At 39.8% G+C, this 26,989-nt stretch overlaps 1 protein-coding gene and 3 long non-coding RNA genes across 4 annotated transcripts in view; 1 reads left to right on the top strand and 3 right to left on the bottom strand.

Moving 5' to 3' along the window:
• LOC116716107 (OX-2 membrane glycoprotein-like) overlaps positions 1–6,461 on the bottom strand; it is a 32,566-nt gene extending 26,105 nt beyond the window's left edge. The window contains exons 1-2 of the mRNA XM_032556912.1: positions 6,435–6,461; positions 1,154–1,165 (exon numbers count right to left, since the gene is read on the bottom strand). Coding sequence (XP_032412803.1) covers positions 1,154–1,165; positions 6,435–6,446 — 24 coding nt within the window. The 5' untranslated portion in view covers positions 6,447–6,461. The remainder of the gene's footprint in view (positions 1–1,153; positions 1,166–6,434) is intronic.
• LOC116716108 (uncharacterized) lies at positions 1,601–2,490 on the bottom strand. Its single transcript, XR_004338389.1, has 3 exons — positions 2,447–2,490; positions 2,273–2,365; positions 1,601–1,938 (listed from the first exon to the last, which is right to left on the bottom strand). It is a non-coding gene; the product is annotated as an uncharacterized LOC116716108 (long non-coding RNA).
• A 3,672-nt stretch (positions 6,462–10,133) lies between the features above and the next one.
• Positions 10,134–10,757, top strand: LOC116716109 (uncharacterized). The gene is made up of 2 exons (XR_004338390.1): positions 10,134–10,442; positions 10,583–10,757. It is a non-coding gene; the product is annotated as an uncharacterized LOC116716109 (long non-coding RNA).
• An 8,925-nt stretch (positions 10,758–19,682) lies between these two features.
• Positions 19,683–20,571, bottom strand: LOC116716196 (uncharacterized). Its single transcript, XR_004338406.1, has 3 exons — positions 20,528–20,571; positions 20,355–20,447; positions 19,683–20,020 (listed from the first exon to the last, which is right to left on the bottom strand). It is a non-coding gene; the product is annotated as an uncharacterized LOC116716196 (long non-coding RNA).
• Positions 20,572–26,989: the final 6,418 nt, after the last annotated feature.

The raw sequence follows: 26,989 nt of genomic DNA on the forward strand, positions 1-26,989 counted from the left end.
TATCTTCCTCATGCTTTCACAAATCAAGTGAAAGTTACACACAAAATGAAACAGAATACAATAAGTCCAAAAATACATGTATTATATTACATCATAATACATAGAAATAACCTGACACTGCAAAATATTTGACATTCTTTAATATCTTCCTCCTGCTTCCTGTCTTGTAAATAAACACCATGATTTTCACCCTGTTGTGAGACTTTTCTTTAGCATTGTGATGACTGTGAAATATAAATTTAATCTTTAAATGTACACATTTGTTCAATTTTTACTCTTCAGAAACCAACAAAATGTGTGTTTTTGCACTGAGCAGGAGCCACAATGATCTTTTGTAATTCCATCAGATTATGCAGCATATCTTCTTCATTCCAAACATTACATACACATTATTACATAAAAACATGCTACCATGACTTTTTTTTTTAACAATATTAGTTTCTGGACAGAGGAAATGAGCTGAACACATTCTTCAACAGGTTCAGTCCAGGAACAAGCTCATCATCTTCCTCTCCTGTCTGCAGCCAAACAGATTTCTCATCCTCCTCTGACCCACAGCTTTCCTGTCAAACCTCAGATGTTCCATCTTCCACCTCAGTCATGGACTCTTCTGCTTCCACAAGTTTGTCTTTAACCACATCAGGAGACGCTGCTGCTCCCTTTGCCTCCACCTCCAACTTTTCTGTATCTAGAAGTCAGGTGAAGAAGCAGCCGGAGAGACTGAACAGGAACGAGGCTGCAGGTCCAGATGCTGTCAGTCCCAGATTCCCTCTGTGGGATTCTGCAGCATCTCTTCAACCTTTGCCTGACCCAAGAGGAGGTTCCGTTGTTGTGGAAGACATCCTGTCTGGTTCCGGTACCGAAGAAAAGTCACCCATCAGTCATAATGACTGTAGACCCGTTGCCCTGACGTCCCACATCCTGAAGGTCCTGGAGAGACTCCTGGTGGCCCACTTGAGTAAGCAGACGATCACATATCAGGACCCCTGCAGTTTGCTTATCGTCGTGGAGTTGGAGTTGATCAGACACCTGCTTCAACAAACCCGCTGTCATCTGGACAAAGCAGGCAGCACAGTGAGGATCAGGGTCTTTGGTTCCCAGGTGCATTGAACACAATTCAGCCTGATCTGCTCTGTTAGAAACTCCAGAAGACACAGGTGGAGGCCTCAACAATCACCTGCATCTGTGACTACCTGACAAACAGACCACAGTTAGTGAGACTGAAGGACTGTGTGTCTAACCAGGTGCTCAACAACATGGGAACACCACAGGGCACTGTACTCTCACCATTCATTTTCACTCTCTACTGTTCAGACTTCCAGCACAAGTCCGACTTCTGTCATCTACAGAAATACTCAGACGACTCTGCAGTTTGTTGGGTATCAGAGGAAGACAAGAGGCTGAGTACAGAGATCTGGTGGACCACTTTGTGGCCTGGTGAGGGAACAATCATCTAATCTTGACTGTAAACAAAACAAAGGAGATGGTTGTTGATTTCAGGAGAAACAGGAAACCCTATTTCCATCATGGGAGAAGATGTGGAGGTGGTTCAGGAATATAAATACCTCGGTGTTCATCTGGAACACAGACTGGACTGGAGACGCAACAGAAGGCAGGAACCACATGGACAAGCTGTCTACAAAAAGAGACAGAGCAGACTGCACTTCTCCAGGAAGCTAAGATCCTTCAAGGTTTGCAGCAAGTTGCTGCAGATCTTTAAGTCTGCTGCTGAGAGTGTCATCTCTTCTGCTATCATCTGTTGGTGCAGCAGCATCAGAGCCAGGAACCTCAAAAGGTTCAACAATCTGATAAAGAAGGCTGGATTGGTTCTGGTTCTGTTCTGGTGATGACTGTGGAACCTCTGGAGATGACGCAAAGAAAGATTCTTCAGAAGAGTCAAGAAAGCTATGGACGACTCTGACCGTCCTCTTCATGAGTCTGTATGGGGAAAACAGAGTATCATCAGTCAGAGGCTTCTTCAGGTTTGCTGCAACACAGACAGCTACAAAAGATCTTTCCTGCTGACAGCAATCAGTCATCTGCAATAACTCTTTGAAGAATCTGAATTAATGAGCTACAACTACATTTCATTTCCCTTTGGGATCAATAAAGTCAAAGCATGTTTGGGTAATTCTTGCACACTACTCAAAGTTTGATAGAAAAAAATATTCAACAATTGGAAGTTATGGTGGAAACATTTTTGTGGTTTCAATGAAATGAAACGAAAAATGTAAAAAGATAATGAAGTTTCGCTTTTCCCGTGCAGTTTCACCTGTTTGCAGCTCGTTTTGCTGTTTGCTGCGCGTTTGCAGTTGTCGGCCACAGTTTCTGATCAAGTCATTATCTCCTCAACCTTCACCATCATCTGTTACAAACCAGTAGATGGACAAAGGAACCTGCTGCTGTAAGTGTTGGTCAACTCATGCTTGGTTTGTTATTGAAGGACCTGCTTCACATGGTCCTTCTTTATTCTGTGTCCTCAGGTGTCCCCCTGTTGCATCAGGAAACTTCATCTTGGGATTTCCAGCAGGATTTTCTGAGTCCCTTCAGTCCTCTGTGTCTTCTCTCTCCTGATTGGTCCAGTGCTGCTGGTGATGCTGGAGAATCATCACATAATAATACACACATTCCTTAATCTCTGTCTAAATAACAGATGATTAAAGTGAATTCCCGATCAAGTCATCATGTCCTCACCTTTTCCACAATCTGTTACAACCAGTAGATCAGCAGTTGGAGCAGGTCGTCTTCTTTAATTGTTGGTCAACTCAAGTTGAGGTACATGAGTTGACGGAGAAATGAAATAAAGAGAAAAGACATCAGAGTTTAAAAAAAGAGAACATGGACAGAAGAAAGAACAGCTTTGAAATTTGACCTTAATTTCATTCATATTTAAAATTGTCAGCTGGGTAAAAATAAGTTTTCTTACTTTTTTTCGTCAACAGGGTTCTCTTCTCTTCCTCCGTCTGACTGGTGGTGTTGAAGGTGGAGATTTACAGGTGGAGCAGGTCTTCTTCTTTAATTGTTGGTCAACTCAAGTCAAGTGACATGAGTTGACGGAGAAATGAAATAATGAGAAAAGACAACAGAGTTAAAAAAAGTGAACATGGACAGAAGAAAGAACAGCTTTGAAATTTGACCTCAATTTCATCCATATTTAAAATTGCTAGCCAGGTAAAAATAGGTTTTTTACTGTTTTTTTGTTAACTGGGTTCTCTTATCTTCCACTGTCTGACTGGTGGTGTTGAAGGTGGAGGTTTACTGGCTGACGAGATCCAACCTGGAATGATCAGAGAATCAGAGATCTGCCACCAGCATGATGTGAAGGTAGAATGCAAAAACTTACAAGCGGTGTGAAAAACAAGGGATCCAGAAGGCAGGAACCACATGGACAACGATGAAAGAATCCAGCGATGAGCAGCTAAAACCTGAAAGATTAAAAACTGGGAGACTGCATTAGTAGAGGAACAGGACAGAATAATTTACTATATTGGAAAGCAGCGTGTAGGGAAGCACCACTATTACACCCTGAAACAGGACGGAGTTGAGAGGAAAACACAAAGACGAAGAAAAGTCCCGGTGCAAGGCGCTACCTAAGGCTTCCTCAGTCCTGCCAGAAACCTTAACATCTAAAATACTAAATTTAGCAGCGGAACAAAGAAAAGCCCCGGTGCAAGGCGCTACCGAAGGCTTCCACAGGCTTCCTAGAAACCCAATGGCTTTAATAAAAAACATGAGAGAAATGATGATGTCCTAATGTGACTTCCCAAATAGGTCTTCAGTTTTTACAGATCCCAATCTAATCAGAGTCACTTGACAAGACGTAGTGAGGTCTAAAAAAACACGTGTCTGGAACTCTGTCTTGCTGTAATTCCGCTAGATGTTGAAGGTATTGCTTCCTCTTCTGTGTCCTCTTCAGTCCCCATCCAGAAAAAGCAGTCAGGGTATGACAAAGTTGAATCTTCAAAGTATATTGATGGTGAAGGACTGAAAACGAGGGGTGACAGAATGGGATCCTCATATGTCGACATTGGTGAGAGACAGAAAACACTGGGTGGCAAAATAGGATCTTCAAAGTGCGTCGGTGTTGAGGGACTGAGGACGGGGGATGACCAAATAGGATCTTCAAAGTGCGTCGGTGTTGAGGGACTGAGTACGGGGGATGACAAAATAGGATCCTCATATGGCGACATTGGTGAGAGACTGAAAACACTGGGTGGCAAAATGGGATCTTCAAAGTGCGTCGGTGTTGAGGGACTGAGGACGGGGGATGACCAAATAGGATCTTCAAAGTGCGTCGGTGTTGAGGGACTGAGTACGGGGGATGACAAAATAGGATCCTCATATGGCGACATTGGTGAGAGACTGAAAACACTGGGTGGCAAAATGGGATCTTCAATGTGCGTCGGTGTTGAGGGACTGAGGACAGGGTGTTGAGGGACTGAGGACGGGGGATGACAAAAATAGGATCTTCAAAGTGCGTCGGTGTTGAAGGACTGAGGACGGGGGATGACAAAATAGATCCTCATATGGCGACATTGGTGAGAGACTGATAACACTGGGTGACAAAATGGGATCCTCATTTGGCGACGTTGGTGAGAGACTGATAACACTGGGTGACAAAATGGGATCCTCATTTGGCGACGTTGGTGAGAGACTGATAACACTGGGTGACAAAATGGGATCCTCATTTGGCGACGTTGGTGAGAGACTGATAACACTGGGTGACAAAATGGGATCTAAAAGTGCATCAGTGTTGAGGGACTGAGGACGGGGGGATGACAAAATAGGATCCTTATATGGCGACATTGGTGAGAGACTGAAAAACACTGGGTGACAAAATGGGATCTAAAAAGTGCATCAGTGTTGAGGGACTGAGGACGGGGGATGACAAAATAGGATCCTTATATGGGCGACATTGGTGAGAGACTGAAAACACTGGGTGACAAAATGGGATCTAAAAAGTGCGTCAGTGTTGAGGGACTGAGGACGGGGGGATGACAAAATAGGATCCTTATATGGCGACATTGTTGAGAGACTGATAACACTGGTGACAAAATGGGATCCTCATATGGCGACATTGTTGAGAGACTGATAACACTGGGTGACAAAATGGGATCCTCATTTGGCGACATTGGTGAGAGACTGATAACACTGGGTGACAAAATGGGATCCTCATTTGGCGACATTGGTGAGAGACTGATAACATTGGGTGACAAAATGGGATCCTCATTTGGCGACATTGGTGAGAGACTGATAACACTGGGTGACAAAATGGGATCTTCAAAGTGCGTCGGTGTTGAGGGACTGAGGACGGGGGATGACAAAATAGGATCTTCAAAGTGCGTCGGTGTTGAGGGACTGAGGACGGGGGATGACAAAATAGGATCTTCAAAGTGCGTCGGTGTTGAGGGACTGAGGACGGGGGATGACAAAATAGGATCTTCAAAGTGCGTCGGTGTTGAGGGACTGAGGACAGGTGGTAACTCAATGGGATCGTCATATTCCGTCTTTTGGTACGGAAAGGACAGGACACTATACTTGGTCCTCTTGGCTGGGGGCTCTCTTCCGCATCACTGTTCTTTGTCCTCTTTCCGTTATGCCAGTCACAGATGTCACATGAGCCGCGTCCTCTTCCAAACCTACCTGATGATGTTGCAAGGTACCAATAGGTCTGGACTTCTCTGGACGCAAAATGGGCTCTTCCTGTTTGGTCAAGTCCAGATGGGAATTCAACTGAATTACAAGGAGCCATGTCTTCTTGGGGCTTCTGAGCCACCCCTAATTTAATGTTTGGTTGAAGGACCTGGACAACCCGAAATCGGGATCTAAAGTCATCCTGGTCTCCATTACCCATACCTCGTCTTCACTGGAGCTGTTAGTAGAGCTACCACTGGAGCTGGTAATATTGCTATCAGTGGAGCTGGTAAGAACAGTCCACAGACTGCGGAGGTGAACTATACTTCAACTCCTCTCCGTGGTCTTCAGAAACCATGTCGGCTTCATTTAAACCGCAACTTACCGTGTTCCTCACCATTATCTGGATGTCCCTCCAACGTCGGGGATCCATCTGCTGGAAGCGCCATGGTATGGGCTGTGAAGAAATAAAACAAAGCCAAAAAAGCTATAAATCTGTATCTTGAAAAAATCACAAAAGTCCAAAGCAATGTTTAGAGGGAACACTGAAATACCAACAATACAATAACCCAGCTTTGTGAATGTGTTTGTTTTTCTTGAATATATTTAATTAGCAATATTAATGCTATGCCAGATGTGATTATACAACAAGAACGGGAATTAAGAGATAAAATAAATAAAGCTTATCTTTAGTCACACCAAAAAAACAGCAAAAAACACAATTTTACATAAAAACCAGAACAAACTCTAAAACTCATTGATCAAACACGTATAAACCATCAGCACTCAGACAAACAAACTTGCAGCTTCATCTTGGTACCAATCAATCATTAAACACAATAAATCAAATTTAGATTTATTGGTAATTCATCCCTAGCCATAAACTCTTAAAATAAAATAAAACCCTGCAACAAATGGATTCACTAAAAGTAATTTTCTCAAACTAAAGTCAAATGTTTTCCAATCACCACTATTAATATTGCTGACTCTTTCTGAAAATGTAATCAGCGTGAAAATATATTACAGCTCCAAACATGCAAGGACCAACACAGCATTTCGTAAACAACTAATTATTCAAAACTCCTCTTTCTTAGAAAAAGCAAACTAAGCAATAATGGTTTAGTTAATACAACTAAACTACTTAGAAATAATACAGGACAAATATGTATCTAAAAACTTTTCTAATATTCAAGTATGAAGGTTTTATTTCAAGCAACGTATCCAAGGAGACCGAATGTGTTATTGAGGCATTTTTTGAAACCTGGACCAGACACTGACTACTTATTCCAAAGATCTGAATAAAACAAAACGGATCTTCTAAAACCAGAAATAACTTTTTAAACCACATAAACAATGTCAAACCCCTGCAATCCCTCCAAGATTTTAACTAACAAATGAATCACACTGGACCCACTGAAACTGAGATGATTGTTTTTTCTAATGAATTTTTACATTCACTGTTAACATTCAAGTGACTTCTGAAAATGATACGTCACTAAAATGCAATGGAACAAAAGGCTGTTTTTCTGGTCTTGAGTAATTACAATAAACTAAATAATTTAGTTACTTTTGTGAAATCAACAGGCACACATTGATTGTTCTTTAATGACTTTTTATAAGAATAAAGCTGTGTGTTGTTATTTAATCAATGTATCCATGGAGACTACATATGACACATTTTCACAAAGCTTGCGTTGAAGTCATTTTAAATAATGTCACCAATGTATCCATGGAAACTAAATAGTTTGTCTAGGCATTTATCAAAAAGACAAAAAGGGCAAAGAACCATCTCCAGTTTACCAAGAATTGGAATCCAAAGTCATCAAAGATGATTTCCACAAATAATCATTATTTTGTTGTGAAAATTAGCTTTGATTGATGATCACTACGACTATACACGATTCACTGCCTATTAATGGTCTATCATTAACGAACACACACACTTACAATGCTTATTACTGGGCGACAGTGGTAGGAGTTTGCCCTGCAATGGTCCGCCTCTGTCGTTGTGTCCTTGAGCAAGACACTTCTCTCACCTTTAGCTGGAGTTTATTGCTGGCACGATACAACATCTGTGGCTACAATCCATTAGCTTATAAACATCAGTGTGTGAACGCGTACATGAATGGAAATTTTATGGAAAGCGTCCTAACAAACCGTTAGTCTGATGTCATTACCATGGAAACCAAGTATGTTTGTCAGGGCATTTAAAAAAAAAAAAAACCACATCAACATGTCCCTATCTTGAAAAAATAATGAAACTAAACAATTAAATATAGGTTATTATAAGGGTAAACACTATTTTTTAAAATGTTTTTAAAAAATAATATTAAATATTTAAGGCATTTCATTTTGCGTGTCCATGGAAACTGAGTGTTTACCACGGCATTTTTCAAAAAATAACGGTCAAAAAACAAGCTAATTTTTCAGGAATTTGAAGTTAATTGAACTAATTTGACTATAATTCAGTAAAATGCATATATTTCTTAAATTATTACACCACAGTTTAACATTCCCGACATTTCCAGCGAAATTCAGTAAAGAAAAAGGCTCATTAGTTAACTAGTTAGTTAGATCTATGCTAGCAAAGAATGCTACTCTTTTTTTCTACAGCAGCAGTCATTTCTTTAAAACACACACACACACACACGCAAAATAAACTAAACAAGTCACTAATATCTTAGTAATAACTTGCTTTGTTTATTAAAAATAGTAGAAGAATGATTTAACCTTCCAGCTGGTCACCCTGCTGCTTCTTCTCCCGGTCAGGAAACGTCTTTCGCAGGTTTGGTATCCACGGGTTTCTTCAGCAAGTGCGAATTTCAGCAAGTTCTTCTTCAGCAAGTTTTGCACAGCAGATTCTCGACAAGCTCAAACCTTCCGAGGCTTTAAAGGCTCCTTCAGGCGTCTCTCTCAAAAGTCCCGTAGCAAAGGGGAAAGAATCAGAAGGTCGGCGTCATTTATAGGCTCGAGGACGCTAACGTCGTTGCCATGACTTCCATTGACGAACGCACGCGCTGGTGCGTGAGAGAAATTGGACTACAAATAACGCAGATAACACAAGTATCGCGTTGTCTTGTTCATCACTCCGTATGCTGCCACCTACTGGCCAACCGCTCCTCGACCCAAATATTAATGCAGGGAACCCTTTCCACATTTATGCTAGTTCTTCCAGAAGCAAAAAATATATATATATATAGTAATGCTCAGATAATTATTTGCAGTCATTCTAAGACACGAACTTCACATTATAAATCCAGAGGTGGTCCAATCGGCGGACATTGTTACCCGATGCATTACTGAATAATACAAAGCCAACATTTTCTCCAGGAAAAACTTTAATTTATATTTCAAGTCTTAATTTGAGATAATAATCTGAAAAAAAACAATATAATAGCTTGAAAATATTTATAATATATTAAATCTTGCTTTAACTCATAAGGTTCTTCAAAAAGTTGCTAATAACCAGATCCTCCATGGTAATGAATACGTCTAGGCTGGCCTACACCTTTTTTTTTTTCTTTCTTCATTTCATTTAAGCATTTTTACTTGCACATCTAAAACAATTTTACGGTGTCATGTTTCTTTCACATATGAATCCACTCGTGTTCAAGTTGGTTAATTTAATTTATACATACATTTTACACACCAGGACATTAAAAGTATTTTTTGTTTTACAATTTTCAGTTCATACATGAATGTAAAAAAAAAAAAAAAGTTAATATTACAACATGCATCCATGAATACTGCGATCATGGTTTTTCAACATTAGCACAAAACTTGGGGAAAAAAGACAAAAGAGGATAAGAAGATACCAAAAATATGTATATCTGTATAAATATAAATCTTAAGAGTAACAAGATTGTATCAAACACAAAGGAGAGAAAAAAAACTTAAGTGCTTTAGAGTAAAAAATACAAACTGAAGGTTTATAAAAGCCTTAAGGAAATGAGAGAACAAAGTCAGTTGAAGATTGTCAGTCGTAACTCTAACACACACATCCAGGAAAGCACGACACACACTTTGCATTCGCTCATTCTGAAGCCGTCTTTGCCCACAGAGAAGGCAGTCCGGGTTAACAAAGACGGAACAACACATAGCGCTGGGGAACAATGACAGAGCAGCACCAGCCTTTGATCACTATCAAACATAATCCTGATGAGTTAGCGTTGTATTTCTTCCTGTCGTGCAGCTAAATGGCAACAATGCTGGCTGTGTTTACATGCATGAAGTCGGCTTCAAACTAGCGCTAAACACTTTCATAAAAACGACAACGAACCGGTTATTTCACATTAAATTATAGCTGCTGTTGTGTAGCTGGCCTGTTAAATGAAATGTAAAAATCAAGCAAAAGACAAATTTATAAAGCAACTCAGCCTGGGTCTCCCACTTTTTAACCTGCCCATGTCTGGTTGCAGCAATATGAAGTCAGAATGAAGAAAAATAAGTGAACAACAATTCAATCTGGGTGTTTCAATCTGCATTGAATTGGATGGAAAAGTTAACTTCGGTCCTTATAATTCTCTGTCCTTGCTCCTCATATTCTCTGGGTTCTGCTGGTCGGCTTGTTAGTTCTGGATCAGAGGAAGAGGAATGTTTGTTGCATGTGAACACAGTGAAACAGAGAATGCTCTGTCAGACTCCCCACGGCAAAAACATAAAAAAAAGAAGTCTTCAGAAATTTTTTTTAAAAACTACAAAAAACAAGGCAGTCTTAAGATTGTGTTGCTTAGAAACGCGCCGGTGGGAGGAGGACAGCTGATCTCCGCCTTGCAGCGGGAGGAAAGCAGGTGGCTCAGACGGTGCAGGTGAGCTAACGGTGATTTTTGCATTAAACTACTATAAAACCTGCAATAGTGCCGAATATGCATGCGCTAATTTTAGCCAGGATGTTGCACATAACTTAAGTGTCAGAATCCATTCCTAATATATTCCGATGTGTTTCCAGATGTTGGTAAACCATCAGTGCGGTGCTTCTGCAGCCTCTGAGTTGCAGGATGTCTCATCAAGTGTCCGTCTTCCTGACTGCCACTCGGTGTTTGACCTTCAGGATGTCCAGAGACCTTCACCTTTCTGGAGCTGGGATCACATGAGCCCGATGTGCTGATGAAACATTTCTAATTTTTAAAAAAATGTGGCTGATGTTCTTACAGAGTTGAAGTGCATTAACGATCTGTTGTTTTTAGCTTCTCAATACGTTTAATTATGATTAAACTGATGTTCATACTGAGAGCAAATAAAGCTGTGTTCTTTCTAATCTGACTGGTTCTACTTTTAATCAAACTATTCATGTTTTCACATTTTGGTCACCAAGAATCACGGTCGTTTCAGGAGATGAGAAGATTAAAGACGATTAAAAGGTTCTAAACTTAGTCTAGAAAATATTCCTTTCATTTACTTTCATCAATTTAGTTACATCTACTAAAGCAGCTTAAAATATTAAAATGTCACTTAACTTTGCATTTCAAAGAACCCTTTAAAGGGAAAGAACCCTTTAAAGAGAAAGAACCCTTTAAAGAGAAAGAACCCTTTAAAGAGAAAGAACCCTTTAAAGAGAAAGAACCCTTTAAAGAGAAATAACCCTTTCAAGAGAAAGAACCCTTTAAAGAGAAAGAACCCTTTAAAGGGAAAGAACCCTTTAAAGAGAAAGAACCATTTAAAGGGAAAGAACCCTTTAAAGAGAAAGAACCCTTTAAAGGGAAAGAACCCTTTAAAGAGAAAGAACCCTTTAAAGGGAAAGAACCCTTTAAAGGGAAAGAACCCTTTAAAGAGAAAGAACCCTTTAAAGTGCATTCCTAAGTTTTATTGATCCAGTTCTGGATCCGTGGAACCAAACCAGCAGCTCTCTTCTCATCAAAGCCTAAATTGATGTATTAAGTTGGATAATGTTCAGGTTGGCACCTTAACACTGCTTGTCAACCTCTCTGGATGTCCACTCAATAATGAATTATTATTATACCAAATTATTATAATTAATAATTATTATTAATAAATATAATAATTATTATTATTTTTATTATTATGATACCAAATTATTATAATTAATAATTATTATTAATAATAATAATAATTATTATTATTTTATTATTATGATACCAAATTATTATAATTAATAATAGTTATTAATAAAATAATAATTATTATTATTATTTTATTATTACACTAAATTATTATAATTATTATTATTTTATTATAATAATAATATTAAATCTCAAATCCTCTCATTTAAATATACATTTATAAATGTAATGATTTATAAATTTATATTTAAATATAAATTAAATATATATCATTTCAAACTTCCCATATTATTTCATTACTCATAATCATTTGTTACTTAAACAACCCACTCTATGGAGGAAATTGTTTCCTGAATTTAGGAAACTAAAACTACATCAAAATCCTGCGTTATGCGATGATAATAACTTCTCTACAACTTCCTATAACCTGTTTCCAAGCAAAACCCAAAGGGTTAAAAAGCCTATTTCTATGTTCCTTAGGAAAAAGGTTCATTGGATCCTTTGTGATTTTAGATTTCACAGTTTATGTTTAAGGTTACTCCACTAGCCTGAGTTATCTCTATTGTCAGATGGAGCACAAAACAAACCCACTCCCCCCTTCATGAACCTCCTCTCACCTCTTGCAGGGGCAGGAAAAAGAGCTGATAAGGATTTCAAGAGAAACTCCTAATTCTTCTGCTGCTTCATTAGCATTTGGCTCTTGTATCATGAGATATGTTTTAGTTTCATCTCATTTTAAAATGTGGGAGTCTTCTGTTGCTTTACTTCTAAAGTTGTAACTTTGTTATCATGCACTAGTGTTTTGCCAGGGGGCTTCATATGGTGGTCAGTTGGACCTGGTGGGGGTCGGAGTTGCAGCACCGCTGCAGCTTCTGCCTGTTCTCCCCTGCTGAGCTGCTGCAAGCTGCTGTGAGCAGGAGTTGCAACTCCTCCCTGTGCTTCATGTTCTCCTAGTCTAAATAAACATACTTGTTGCTTCCTCCTGCTTATTTCATTTGCAAACACTCTCTTCTTTCTGTAGTTGCTTTTAATCGTGTCTTATTACAGTTTAGTGTTGATTCTCTACAAGTAGCTCCTCATGCACCAGTGTCACACAAAAAGATCTTTTTCCCAATAACCAATAGTTATTTTCAGGCTTAATGTTAACCATTGATAGCAAATCGTGTAAATTTAGCAAAACTTCCTTTGTTTGATCAATTTCCATTTCATTCACTTCATCTAATTTGGGATGCGATGTCTCATTATCAGACTCTGGTTCACTCAGAGCTGATTCTAATTATACTCAGGCGTTTTGTTTCTCAGGACAGTTTCTGGCCAAATGTCCTTCTTTTCCACAACACCCTGAATTATTTGATCTTAGATTTCCTCTTCTCCCTCTAAAACCTCCTTTTTATAAAATATTCCTGCTGAAGCTTTTTTTTAATGTTTACTACCTTCTCAGCATGGAGGGAAATAATTCACATACTCATCTAATGTTCCAGTTCCAATTCTATATAAATGATTTACTCATATTAACCCATAATTTACTAATCCATTTGTTCAGAAGGTTTTATTTTCACAGGGTTCTGCCTTTCAATAACCTTCCAATCTTTACACTGCAGTTCATCTTTTGGTTCACACTTACTGCTGTTTTACCCATTTTGAACAATTTAGTCCAGTTCATCAACACATAGGATGTTCTAAAACTGGGAATTTTTATAGCGGGGTACAATTTAAAAAATACCAATTGTAGTCATTCTCATTAAAATATTTCTGAAACCGAACTGAAAAAAGAAGCAAGTTTATAAACAGTGTACAGAAACAATAAACCCCAGAAAAAACACTAAAGTAAAAGCAAAACCGTAATAAAAATAAAAAGCACAAGAAACTCAAAACAAAAAACAACAGTAACAGAAGTTGTACCATTATGGTCTGGAAAGTGCTCTCTTCTTCTAGTTGTTCACTCGTCAAAGTTAAACTTGACTTTCCAGACACGACTGTCTCCCCTGAGGGAAGATAGGAGGAATCCTTCCCTATGTCAGTGGTCTGGGCAGCACTTCGGTACCTGGATCCAGCTATCAGTGGGGGCCTGTGTCCCATCCGGCTTGTGCTGCCTTGGTCAAAGCCAAACTTGAGTTCTCAGACTCAATTGTTTCTTCTTTTTCAGAGGGAAGATTGGAGGAATCCTTCCCCTCGGACAGTTTCCTGGATAGCTTGTTGGATCCAGGAACCAACTGCCGCCTGGCACCAATCTTCTATTGCTGCGTTTGTCAAACCAGCACTTGAATTCTCAGGCTCAATTGTTTCTTTTTCCGAGGGAAGATTGGAGGAATCCTTCCCTCGGACAGTTTCCTGGATAGCTTCATGGATCCAGGTATCAACTGCCGCGTGGCACCAATATATTGCTGCGTTTGACAAAACAGCATTTGAATTTGCAGACTCAACTATGCCTTTCTCTGAGGGAAGATTGGAGAAATCGTTCCCTATCTCAGTAGTCCGGACAGCGCTCTCTTTATGGGTCCAGTCTTCTTGTGCCGTCTTCGTCCGAGCAAAAGTTGAGCCTTCGGATTCAACTTCTGGGTCCTTACCAGCCGGTGAAGGACCAAAAGGAAAAGCACAAAAATCATCGTGCTCAGAGAAGCAAGCTTCTCCAGCCGGGGAAGCTTGGATCTCTGGTGAGGAAGGCTCCTCTAAAACTTCCCCAGCCGGGGAAGTTTCAAAAAGGAACGCATCGAAATGATCATTCTGGGAGAAGCAAGCTTCCCCAGCCGGGGAAGCTTGCTTCTGTGGCATGGAAGGCTCCTCTAAAACTTCCCCAGCCGGGGAAGTTTCAAAAAGGATGGCATCAAGATCATCATTCTGGGAGAAGGAAGCTTCTCCAGCCAGGAGAAGCTTCCTTCTGTGGCGAGGAAGGCTCGCAAGGAACCTCCACAGTGGAGGAAGGTTCAAAAAGGAATGAATCGAAATCATCGTATACAGACTCGGTGCTCTCGTCCTTAGAGACACTTTCGTCCGAATCGCTACCAGGAAAGATTTTGTCAAAAACCTTCTGCATTTTGGTGCTAACCAAATATCCAAGTCCAAAACCCAGGGGAAAAAACACGCCAACTAAAATCCTGTTCATGATGAAAAGCTTTGGCTAGAAACAGTGTTGAAGTTCGAAGAGCTGACTGAATATGAACTGATGATTTGAAATACAAGCCCTCATAACCTCAGAAGTTCTTTGATCGTTTGACCACATCACAGATGAGGTCATAGCTACAATGAGGTCACAGTAGTTCTGAGGCAATGTCTCGATTCTGCTCGTTCTATGGAAACGCTCAGATCAGTTCCACATGACCCAAAAAATTGACCCTTTGCAACTGTGTCACTTAATCATTCGAGGTGCCATGACAGACGTCGGAAGTGAGGATGGGAGTATGGACCTTACCTCAGGGGCCGCTTTTCATTGGCTGATGCCCATTCTACCTGGTCACGTGCGTGGCCGTCTCACAAACACACTTAGCTTCCCGTTAGCTAAGTACAGCATAATGGCAGAACTGATACAACTTCTACACCTTGAAGCCTGTCTGCTACACAGTCTTACTGTGTAGCAGTAAGCATATTGATCTTAGCTAAACAGATCAATATGCAATGTGTCTGTATCTGACATACACTAAAGATTTTATTCTAACACTAACTACTAGTGTTAGCGTTAGCACCAAGTACAGCTAGTCAATCAACCATCGCTGTGTTCAGGGAAGCGCTGATTAATAATTGAGAAATAAATATCAAGCCTGGAAACTTGATATCGTAACGGACTGAATGTTATGTTTTTAACGTAATCTTTGCTCGTCTTGCAGGGCGCAGGCGGTGCTATGGTAACAAGTGTGCTTAAACTACAAGAGAGAGAGAGAGTAAAAACGTAGGAGTGGTTTTGAGTTGATCACCTGTCAGGTTATTTTACCTTTGTTTATCTTTGCTGTGGCGCATTACAGCCGCTGTAGTTTCTAAACGTTGGACTAATTACCTCGTTCGTTTGTGAGTTTACGTCATTCACAACAAACACCAAATGGAACAAATATATTTCATAAAATTTTAACAAACAAATGGCTTCTACCGCGGTAATTATGTGAAATTAAATTAATTATATCCCAACTTCAGAAGATTTGCCTTTACCTTTACAGAGCTCTTTGGTTCCTCCTGTCAGTCTGTAGCTTCTCATATTGACGTCATCAAACCAAATGTCAGATCTACCATAACTGACTGACACCTGCTGGCCTCAGGTTTGCAACCAGCTTGTGACTGAGAAACCAGTAACCTCCTCCCAGATGATGACATGAACTTGTTAGTTCCTCTGTCCATTGTAGTAGCTGATATATTGTGAAAATCCGGTAGAAATGATGCACTAATCAGTCATGTTTACATAGAAACAACGCGCCGCGAGGCTTTGCTTGTGAGACTTGTGGTCACGTGGGTCGGTTGATTATAGCTTGACTATAGCTTGACTATAGCATCCATTGATTATAGATTGACTATAGCATCCATTGATTATAGATTGACTATAGCATCCATTGATTATAGATTGACTATAGCATCCATTGATTATAGATTGACTATGGCATCCATTGATTATAGCTTGACTATAGATTGACTATAGCATCCATTGATTATAGATTGACTATAGCATCCATTGATTATAGATTGACTATAGATTGACAATAGCATCCATTGATTATAGATTGACTATAACATCCATTGATTTAGCTTGGCAAACAGTAAATGAATGTTTACCTACATGAGCTTTTCTATACAAGAGAAACGACACTAGAAGTCCTTAATCTTCCAGACCAAAATGTGGAGATGATGAGACGGTCAGACATTGTTTTGGGGATGTTCCTTTGCTCAACGGGTGTGGATATTATTGTTACCACGGTTACAGGTTATTATTTCATATATAATAATAGCCTATGTGTTGTTGAAGGAAAATTGGGGGAGGAATGATTTTTTGTGGTGGATAATTGTTAACTGAAAGACGCTCTTTGGAAACGAAGAACATCCTGATTTTTAAGAAACATTTAGTAGCAGAAACAACTAATAAAAAGTGTGGCTACATTTATTAAAGAATATATTTGTAAAAACTCTTTGGGTAAAAAAAAAAGTGAAAACAAAATGTTAATGTGGAAAATACCTGGACAATTTTTGATCCTTTAGGACTAAATCGAATTTGTATATCTCCACTGAATGAACGGTTTGTGTATTACATAATATTTTATTATGCCCTATATTTATTATTATTATTTTACTTATGAGTGGGAAGACACACATTCCAGGCTAAACAATTACAGTGAAGTTTAACAGGGGCATTAAAAAACTGTGTCGGCGATATTCAGTGGGTTGTTTGATATCAGACAGAATGGATCAGGAGAGGAACCGCAGACCCGTCAGAACCTAAAGAACCAGACAGCAGCCTCTTCATCCCTCAGTCATTTTCTGAGACCGAAAAATAATATAGATGGCAATTTAAAGAACAAATCATACAAATAGATTAATAGTAAATAAATAAACATTGTGAAGAGAACATTAAAAACGTTTGTTAGGATTGTGTAGGAAAAATGTTGATATCTTTTATAAATACAGTGTTTTGTGGTCAATATTATTTCACCATTTTATTAATGTGGGTTGCCAGTTTGGATCAGGCTTCCTATCGAGCTTTAAGAATGATAGAAAACATGCTAACAAAAAGCCTCAGAAAGTATGTAGTTGCGCCCCTGCCAGCTCATGCAGGTTTTGATTAGATGTAAATACATACAATTCCATAATTCTTCGATCCAGCAGTGATAGAAGTTTGGTAATAATGCAACACCCATATTTCCCATGTGTTTTGTCCTTTATCTCTTTTTTCATGCAGCTCTCCATGTCCTGTTAGTTCCTCCCAGCTTAGATCAGCTTGATCTGTTTCTTTAGACTCCGTGGGAACAGAATGAATGTGAGAAGAGATTCTGAATTTGAGGCTAATTTTAAACCATAAAAGTTGATCAAACTTTAATGTTTTTAAACCATAAACGATGATCAAACTTTAATGTTTTCTTTTGTCTGTTTTTACTGTATATGACTTGACCTCAGATAACTTGTTTGTACCAGGATTCATGCCAACGAGTCTAAATAGAATAAAAAAAGGAAATCAAATGATTGTCCTTCTGCTCTAAAGCAGATTTATTATCTCAAATGATCCAAACCTGATATCTGAATAAAACCAAAGCAGTGACGGCAAAAAAAGCTTTTATTGAAATTTCTTACAACTTAATGTTATTTCACTCTATGATCAGCTTAATAACTTTCCATGCTTTCATAAATCAAGTGAAAGTTACACAAAAGACTAAACAGAATACAAAAACCTCCAAAATACACCATGACATCATAATTAATAAAAATAACATGACACTGCGAAATATATACAAAAAATTTAATATCTTCCTCATGCTTTCACAAATCAAGTGAAAGTTACACACAAAATGAAACAGAATACAATAAGTCCAAAAATACATGTATTATATTACATCATAATACATAGAAATAACCTGACACTGCAAAATATTTGACATTCTTTAATATCTTCCTCCTGCTTCCTGTCTTGTAAATAAACACCATGATTTTCACCCTGTTGTGAGACTTTTCTTTAGCATTGTGATGACTGTGAAATATAAATTTAATCTTTAAATGTACACATTTGTTCAATTTTTACTCTTCAGAAACCAACAAAATGTGTGTTTTTGCACTGAGCAGGAGCCACAATGATCTTTTGTAATTCCATCAGATTATGCAGCATATCTTCTTCATTCCAAACATTACATACACATTATTACATAAAAACATGCTACCATGACTTTTTTTTTTAACAATATTAGTTTCTGGACAGAGGAAATGAGCTGAACACATTCTTCAACAGGTTCAGTCCAGGAACAAGCTCATCATCTTCCTCTCCTGTCTGCAGCCAAACAGATTTCTCATCCTCCTCTGACCCACAGCTTTCCTGTCAAACCTCAGATGTTCCATCTTCCACCTCAGTCATGGACTCTTCTGCTTCCACAAGTTTGTCTTTAACCACATCAGGAGACGCTGCTGCTCCCTTTGCCTCCACCTCCAACTTTTCTGTATCTAGAAGTCAGGTGAAGAAGCAGCCGGAGAGACTGAACAGGAACGAGGCTGCAGGTCCAGATGCTGTCAGTCCCAGATTCCCTCTGTGGGATTCTGCAGCATCTCTTCAACCTTTGCCTGACCCAAGAGGAGGTTCCGTTGTTGTGGAAGACATCCTGTCTGGTTCCGGTACCGAAGAAAAGTCACCCATCAGTCATAATGACTGTAGACCCGTTGCCCTGACGTCCCACATCCTGAAGGTCCTGGAGAGACTCCTGGTGGCCCACTTGAGTAAGCAGACGATCACATATCAGGACCCCCTGCAGTTTGCTTATCGTCGTGGAGTTGGAGTTGATCAGACACCTGCTTCAACAAACCCGCTGTCATCTGGACAAAGCAGGCAGCACAGTGAGGATCAGGGTCTTTGGTTCCCAGGTGCATTGAACACAATTCAGCCTGATCTGCTCTGTTAGAAACTCCAGAAGACACAGGTGGAGGCCTCAACAATCACCTGCATCTGTGACTACCTGACAAACAGACCACAGTTAGTGAGACTGAAGGACTGTGTGTCTAACCAGGTGCTCAACAACATGGGAACACCACAGGGCACTGTACTCTCACCATTCATTTTCACTCTCTACTGTTCAGACTTCCAGCACAAGTCCGACTTCTGTCATCTACAGAAATACTCAGACGACTCTGCAGTTGTTGGGTATCAGAGGAAGACAAGAGGCTGAGTACAGAGATCTGGTGGACCACTTTGTGGCCTGGTGAGGGAACAATCATCTAATCTTGACTGTAAACAAAACAAAGGAGATGGTTGTTGATTTCAGGAGAAACAGGAAACCCTATTTCCATCATGGGAGAAGATGTGGAGGTGGTTCAGGAATATAAATACCTCGGTGTTCATCTGGAACACAGACTGGACTGGAGACGCAACAGAAGGCAGGAACCACATGGACAAGCTGTCTACAAAAAGAGACAGAGCAGACTGCACTTCTCCAGGAAGCTAAGATCCTTCAAGGTTTGCAGCAAGTTGCTGCAGATCTTTAAGTCTGCTGCTGAGAGTGTCATCTCTTCTGCTATCATCTGTTGGTGCAGCAGCATCAGAGCCAGGAACCTCAAAAGGTTCAACAATCTGATAAAGAAGGCTGGATTGGTTCTGGTTCTGTTCTGGTGATGACTGTGGAACCTCTGGAGATGACGCAAAGAAAGATTCTTCAGAAGAGTCAAGAAAGCTATGGACGACTCTGACCGTCCTCTTCATGAGTCTGTATGGGGAAAACAGAGTATCATCAGTCAGAGGCTTCTTCAGGTTTGCTGCAACACAGACAGCTACAAAAGATCTTTCCTGCTGACAGCAATCAGTCATCTGCAATAACTCTTTGAAGAATCTGAATTAATGAGCTACAACTACATTTCATTTCCCTTTGGGATCAATAAAGTCAAAGCATGTTTGGGTAATTCTTGCACACTACTCAAAGTTTGATAGAAAAAAATATTCAACAATTGGAAGTTATGGTGGAAACATTTTTGTGGTTTCAATGAAATGAAACGAAAAATGTAAAAAGATAATGAAGTTTCGCTTTTCCCGTGCAGTTTCACCTGTTTGCAGCTCGTTTTGCTGTTTGCTGCGCGTTTGCAGTTGTCGGCCACAGTTTCTGATCAAGTCATTATCTCCTCAACCTTCACCATCATCTGTTACAACCAGTAGATGGACAAAGGAACCTGCTGCTGTAAGTGTTGGTCAACTCATGCTTGGTTTGTTATTGAAGGACCTGCTTCACATGGTCCTTCTTTATTCTGTGTCCTCAGGTGTCCCCCTGTTGCATCAGGAAACTTCATCTTGGGATTTCCAGCAGGATTTTCTGAGTCCCTTCAGTCCTCTGTGTCTTCTCTCTCCTGATTGGTCCAGTGCTGCTGGTGATGCTGGAGAATCATCACATAATAATACACACATTCCTTAATCTCTGTCTAAATAACAGATGATTAAAGTGAATTCCCGATCAAGTCATCATGTCCTCACCTTTTCCACAATCTGTTACAACCAGTAGATCAGCAGTTGGAGCAGGTCGTCTTCTTTAATTGTTGGTCAACTCAAGTTGAGGTACATGAGTTGACGGAGAAATGAAATAAAGAGAAAAGACATCAGAGTTTAAAAAAAAGAGAACATGGACAGAAGAAAGAACAGCTTTGAAATTTGACCTTAATTTCATTCATATTTAAAATTGTCAGCTGGGTAAAAATAAGTTTTCTTACTTTTTTTCGTCAACAGGGTTCTCTTCTCTTCCTCCGTCTGACTGGTGGTGTTGAAGGTGGAGATTTACAGGTGGAGCAGGTCTTCTTCTTTAATTGTTGGTCAACTCAAGTCAAGTGACATGAGTTGACGGAGAAATGAAATAATGAGAAAAGACAACAGAGTTAAAAAAAGTGAACATGGACAGAAGAAAGAACAGCTTTGAAATTTGACCTCAATTTCATCCATATTTAAAATTGCTAGCCAGGTAAAAATAGGTTTTTTACTGTTTTTTTGTTAACTGGGTTCTCTTATCTTCCACTGTCTGACTGGTGGTGTTGAAGGTGGAGGTTTACTGGCTGACGAGATCCAACCTGGAATGATCAGAGAATCAGAGATCTGCCACCAGCATGATGTGAAGGTAGAATGCAAAAACTTACAAGCGGTGTGAAAAACAAGGGATCCAGAAGGCAGGAACCACATGGACAACGATGAAAGAATCCAGCGATGAGCAGCTAAAACCTGAAAGATTAAAAACTGGGAGACTGCATTAGTAGAGGAACAGGACAGAATAATTTACTATATTGGAAAGCAGCGTGTAGGGAAGCACCACTATTACACCCTGAAACAGGACGGAGTTGAGAGGAAAACACAAAGACGAAGAAAAGTCCCGGTGCAAGGCGCTACCTAAGGCTTCCTCAGTCCTGCCAGAAACCTTAACATCTAAAATACTAAATTTAGCAGCGGAACAAAGAAAAGCCCCGGTGCAAGGCGCTACCGAAGGCTTCCACAGGCTTCCTAGAAACCCAATGGCTTTAATAAAAAACATGAGAGAAATGATGATGTCCTAATGTGACTTCCCAAATAGGTCTTCAGTTTTTACAGATCCCAATCTAATCAGAGTCACTTGACAAGACGTAGTGAGGTCTAAAAAACACGTGTCTGGAACTCTGTCTTGCTGTAATTCCGCTAGATGTTGAAGGTATTGCTTCCTCTTCTGTGTCCTCTTCAGTCCCCATCCAGAAAAAGCAGTCAGGGTATGACAAAGTTGAATCTTCAAAGTATATTGATGGTGAAGGACTGAAAACGAGGGGTGACAGAATGGGATCCTCATATGTCGACATTGGTGAGAGACAGAAAACACTGGGTGGCAAAATAGGATCTTCAAAGTGCGTCGGTGTTGAGGGACTGAGGACGGGGGATGACCAAATAGGATCTTCAAAGTGCGTCGGTGTTGAGGGACTGAGTACGGGGGATGACAAAATAGGATCCTCATATGGCGACATTGGTGAGAGACTGAAAACACTGGGTGGCAAAATGGGATCTTCAAAGTGCGTCGGTGTTGAGGGACTGAGGACGGGGGATGACCAAATAGGATCTTCAAAGTGCGTCGGTGTTGAGGGACTGAGTACGGGGGATGACAAAATAGGATCCTCATATGGCGACATTGGTGAGAGACTGAAAACACTGGGTGGCAAAATGGGATCTTCAAAGTGCGTCGGTGTTGAGGGACTGAGGACAGGTGTTGAGGGACTGAGGACGGGGGATGACAAAATAGGATCTTCAAAGTGCGTCGGTGTTGAAGGACTGAGGACGGGGGATGACAAAATAGGATCCTCATATGGCGACATTGGTGAGAGACTGATAACACTGGGTGACAAAATGGGATCCTCATTTGGCGACGTTGGTGAGAGACTGATAACACTGGGTGACAAAATGGGATCCTCATTTGGCGACGTTGGTGAGAGACTGATAACACTGGGTGACAAAATGGGATCCTCATTTGGCGACGTTGGTGAGAGACTGATAACACTGGGTGACAAAATGGGATCTAAAAAGTGCATCAGTGTTGAGGGACTGAGGACGGGGGATGACAAAATAGGATCCTTATATGGCGACATTGGTGAGAGACTGAAAACACTGGGTGACAAAATGGGATCTAAAAAGTGCATCAGTGTTGAGGGACTGAGGACGGGGGATGACAAAATAGGATCCTTATATGGCGACATTGGTGAGAGACTGAAAACACTGGGTGACAAAATGGGATCTAAAAAGTGCGTCAGTGTTGAGGGACTGAGGACGGGGGATGACAAAATAGGATCCTTATATGGCGACATTGTTGAGAGACTGATAACACTGGGTGACAAAATGGGATCCTCATATGGCGACATTGTTGAGAGACTGATAACACTGGGTGACAAAATGGGATCCTCATTTGGCGACATTGGTGAGAGACTGATAACACTGGGTGACAAAATGGGATCCTCATTTGGCGACATTGGTGAGAGACTGATAACATTGGGTGACAAAATGGGATCCTCATTTGGCGACATTGGTGAGAGACTGATAACACTGGGTGACAAAATGGGATCTTCAAAGTGCGTCGGTGTTGAGGGACTGAGGACGGGGGATGACAAAATAGGATCTTCAAAGTGCGTCGGTGTTGAGGGACTGAGGACGGGGGATGACAAAATAGGATCTTCAAAGTGCGTCGGTGTTGAGGGACTGAGGACGGGGGATGACAAAATAGGATCTTCAAAGTGCGTCGGTGTTGAGGGACTGAGGACAGGTGGTAACTCAATGGGATCGTCATATTCCGTCTTTTGGTACGGAAAGGACAGGACACTATACTTGGTCCTCTTGGCTGGGGGCTCCTCTTCCGCATCACTGTTCTTTGTCCTCTTTCCGTTTATGCCAGTCACAGATGTCACATGAGCCGCGTCCTCTTCCAAACCTACCTGATGATGTTGCAAGGTACCAATAGGTCTGGACTTCTCTGGACGCAAAATGGGCTCTTCCTGTTTGTCAAGTCCAGATGGGAATTCAACTGAATTACAAGGAGCCATGTCTTCTTGGGGCTTCTGAGCCACCCCTAATTTAATGTTTGGTTGAAGGACCTGGACAACCCGAAATCGGGATCTAAAGTCATCCTGGTCTCCATTACCTACCTCGTCTTCACTGGAGCTGTTAGTAGAGCTACCACTGGAGCTGGTAATATTGCTATCAGTGGAGCTGGTAGAACAGTCCACAGACTGCGGAGGTGAACTATACTTCAACTCCTCTCCGTGGTCTTCAGAAACCATGTCGGCTTCATTTAAACCGCAACTTACCGTGTTCCTCACCATTATCTGGATGTCCCTCCAACGTCGGGGATCCATCTGCTGGAAGCGCCATGGTATGGGCTGTGAAGAATAAAACAAAGCCAAAAAAGCTATAAATCTGTATCTTGAAAAAATCACAAAAGTCCAAAGCAATGTTTAGAGGGAACACTGAAATACCAACAATACAATAACCCAGCTTTGTGAATGTGTTTGTTTTTCTTGAATATATTTAATTAGCAATATTAATGCTATGCCAGATGTGATTATACAACAAGAACGGGAATTAAGAGATAAAATAAATAAAGCTTATCTTTAGTCACACAAAAAAAACAGCAAAAAACACAATTTTACATAAAAACCAGAACAAACTCTAAAACTCATTGATCAAACACGTATAAACCATCAGCACTCAGACAAACAAACTTGCAGCTTCATCTTGGTACCAATCAATCATTAAACACAATAAATCAAATTTAGATTTATTGGTAATTCATCCCTAGCCATAAACTCTTAAAATAAAATAAAACCCTGCAACAAAATGGATTCACTAAAAGTAATTTTCTCAAACTAAAGTCAAATGTTTTCCAATCACCACTATTAATATTGCTGACTCTTTCTGAAAATGTAATCAGCGTGAAAATATATTACAGCTCCAAACATGCAAAGGACCAACACAGCATTTCGTAAACAACTAATTATTCAAAACTCCTCTTTCTTAGAAAAAGCAAACTAAGCAATAATGGTTTAGTTAATACAAACTAAACTACTTAGAAATAATACAGGACAAATATGTATCTAAAAACTTTTCTAATATTCAAGTATGAAGGTTTTATTTCAAGCAACGTATCCAAGGAGACCGAATGTGTTATTGAGGCATTTTTTGAAACCTGGACCAGACACTGACTACTTATTCCAAAGATCTGAATAAAACAAAACGGATCTTCTAAAACCAGAAATAACTTTTTAAACCACATAAACAATGTCAAACCCCTGCAATCCCTCCAAGATTTTAACTAACAAATGAATCACAACTGGACCCACTGAAACTGAGATGATTGTTTTTCTAATGAATTTTTACATTCACTGTTAACATTCAAGTGACTTCTGAAAATGATACGTCACTAAAATGCAATGGAACAAAAGGCTGTTTTTCTGGTCTTGAGTAATTACAATAAACTAAATAATTTAGTTACTTTGTGAAATCAACAGGCACACATTGATTGTTCTTTAATGACTTTTTATAAGAATAAAGCTGTGTGTTGTTATTTAATCAATGTATCCATGGAGACTACATATGACACATTTTTCACAAAGCTGCGTTGAAGTCATTTTAAATAATGTCACCAATGTATCCATGGAAACTAAATATGTTTGTCTAGGCATTTATCAAAAAGACAAAAAGGGCAAAGAACCATCCAGTTTACCAAGAATTGGAATCCAAAGTCATCAAAGATGATTTTCACAAATAAATCATTATTTTGTTTGTGAAAATTAGCTTTGATTGATGATCACTACGACTATACACGATTCACTGCCTATTAATGGTCTATCATTAACGAACACACACACTTACAATGCTTATTACTGGGCGACAGTGGTAGGAGTTTGCCCTGCAATGGTCCGCCTCTGTCGTTGTGTCCTTGAGCAAGACACTTCTCTCACCTTTAGCTGGAGTTTATTGCTGGCACGATACAACATCTGTGGCTACAATCCATTAGCTTATAAACATCAGTGTGTGAACGCGTACATGAATGGAAATTTTATGTAAAGCGTCCTAACAAACCGTTAGTCTGATGTCATTACCATGGAAACCAAGTATGTTTGTCAGGGCTTTAAAAAAAAAAAAAAAAAAAAACACATCAACATGTCCCTATCTTGAAAAAATAATGAAACTAAACAATTCAAATATAGGTTATTATAAGGGTAAACACTATTTTTTAAAATGTTTTTAAAAAATAATATTAAATATTTAAGGCATTTCATTTTGCGTGTCCATGGAAACTGAGTGTTTACCACGGCATTTTTCAAAAAATAACGGTCAAAAAACAAGCTAATTTTTCAGGAATTTGAAGTTAATTGAACTAATTTGACTATAATTCAGTAAAATGCATATATTTCTTAAATTATTACACCACAGTTTAACATTCCCGACATTTCCAGCGAAATTCAGTAAAGAAAAAGGCTCATTAGTTAACTAGTTAGTTAGATCTATGCTAGCAAAGAATGCTACTCGTCTTTTTTTTCTACAGCAGTCAGTATTTCTTTAAAACACACACACACACACACGCAAAAATAAACTAAACAAGTCACTAATATCTTAGTAATAACTTGCTTTGGTTTATTAAAAATAGTAGAAGAATGATTTGAACCTTCCAGCTGGTCACCCTGCTGCTTCTTCTCCCGGTCAGGAAACGTCTTTCGCAGGTTTGGTATCCACGGGTTTCTTCAGCAAGTGCGAATTTCAGCAAGTTCTTCTTCAGCAAGTTTTGCACAGCAGATTCTCGACAAGCTCAAACCTTCCGAGGCTTTAAAGGCTCCTTCAGGCGTCTCTCTCAAAAGTCCCGTAGCAAAGGGGAAAGAACTCAGAAGGTCGGCGTCATTTATAGGCTCGAGGACGCTAACGTCGTTGCCATGACTTCCATTGACGAACGCACGCGCTGGTGCGTGAGAGAAATTGGACTACAAATAACGCAGATAACACAAGTATCGCGTTGTCTTGTTCATCACTCCGTATGCTGCCACCTACTGGCCAACCGCTCCTCGACCCAAATATTAATGCAGGGAACCCTTTCCACATTTATGCTAGTTCTTCCAGAAGCAAAAATATATATATATATATAGTAATGCTCAGATAATTATTTGCAGTCATTCTAAGACACGAACTATCACATTATAAATCCAGA

This window comes from Xiphophorus hellerii, chromosome 24, assembly GCF_003331165.1.
Source record: "Xiphophorus hellerii strain 12219 chromosome 24, Xiphophorus_hellerii-4.1, whole genome shotgun sequence".
Lineage (NCBI taxonomy): Eukaryota > Metazoa > Chordata > Actinopteri > Cyprinodontiformes > Poeciliidae > Xiphophorus > Xiphophorus hellerii.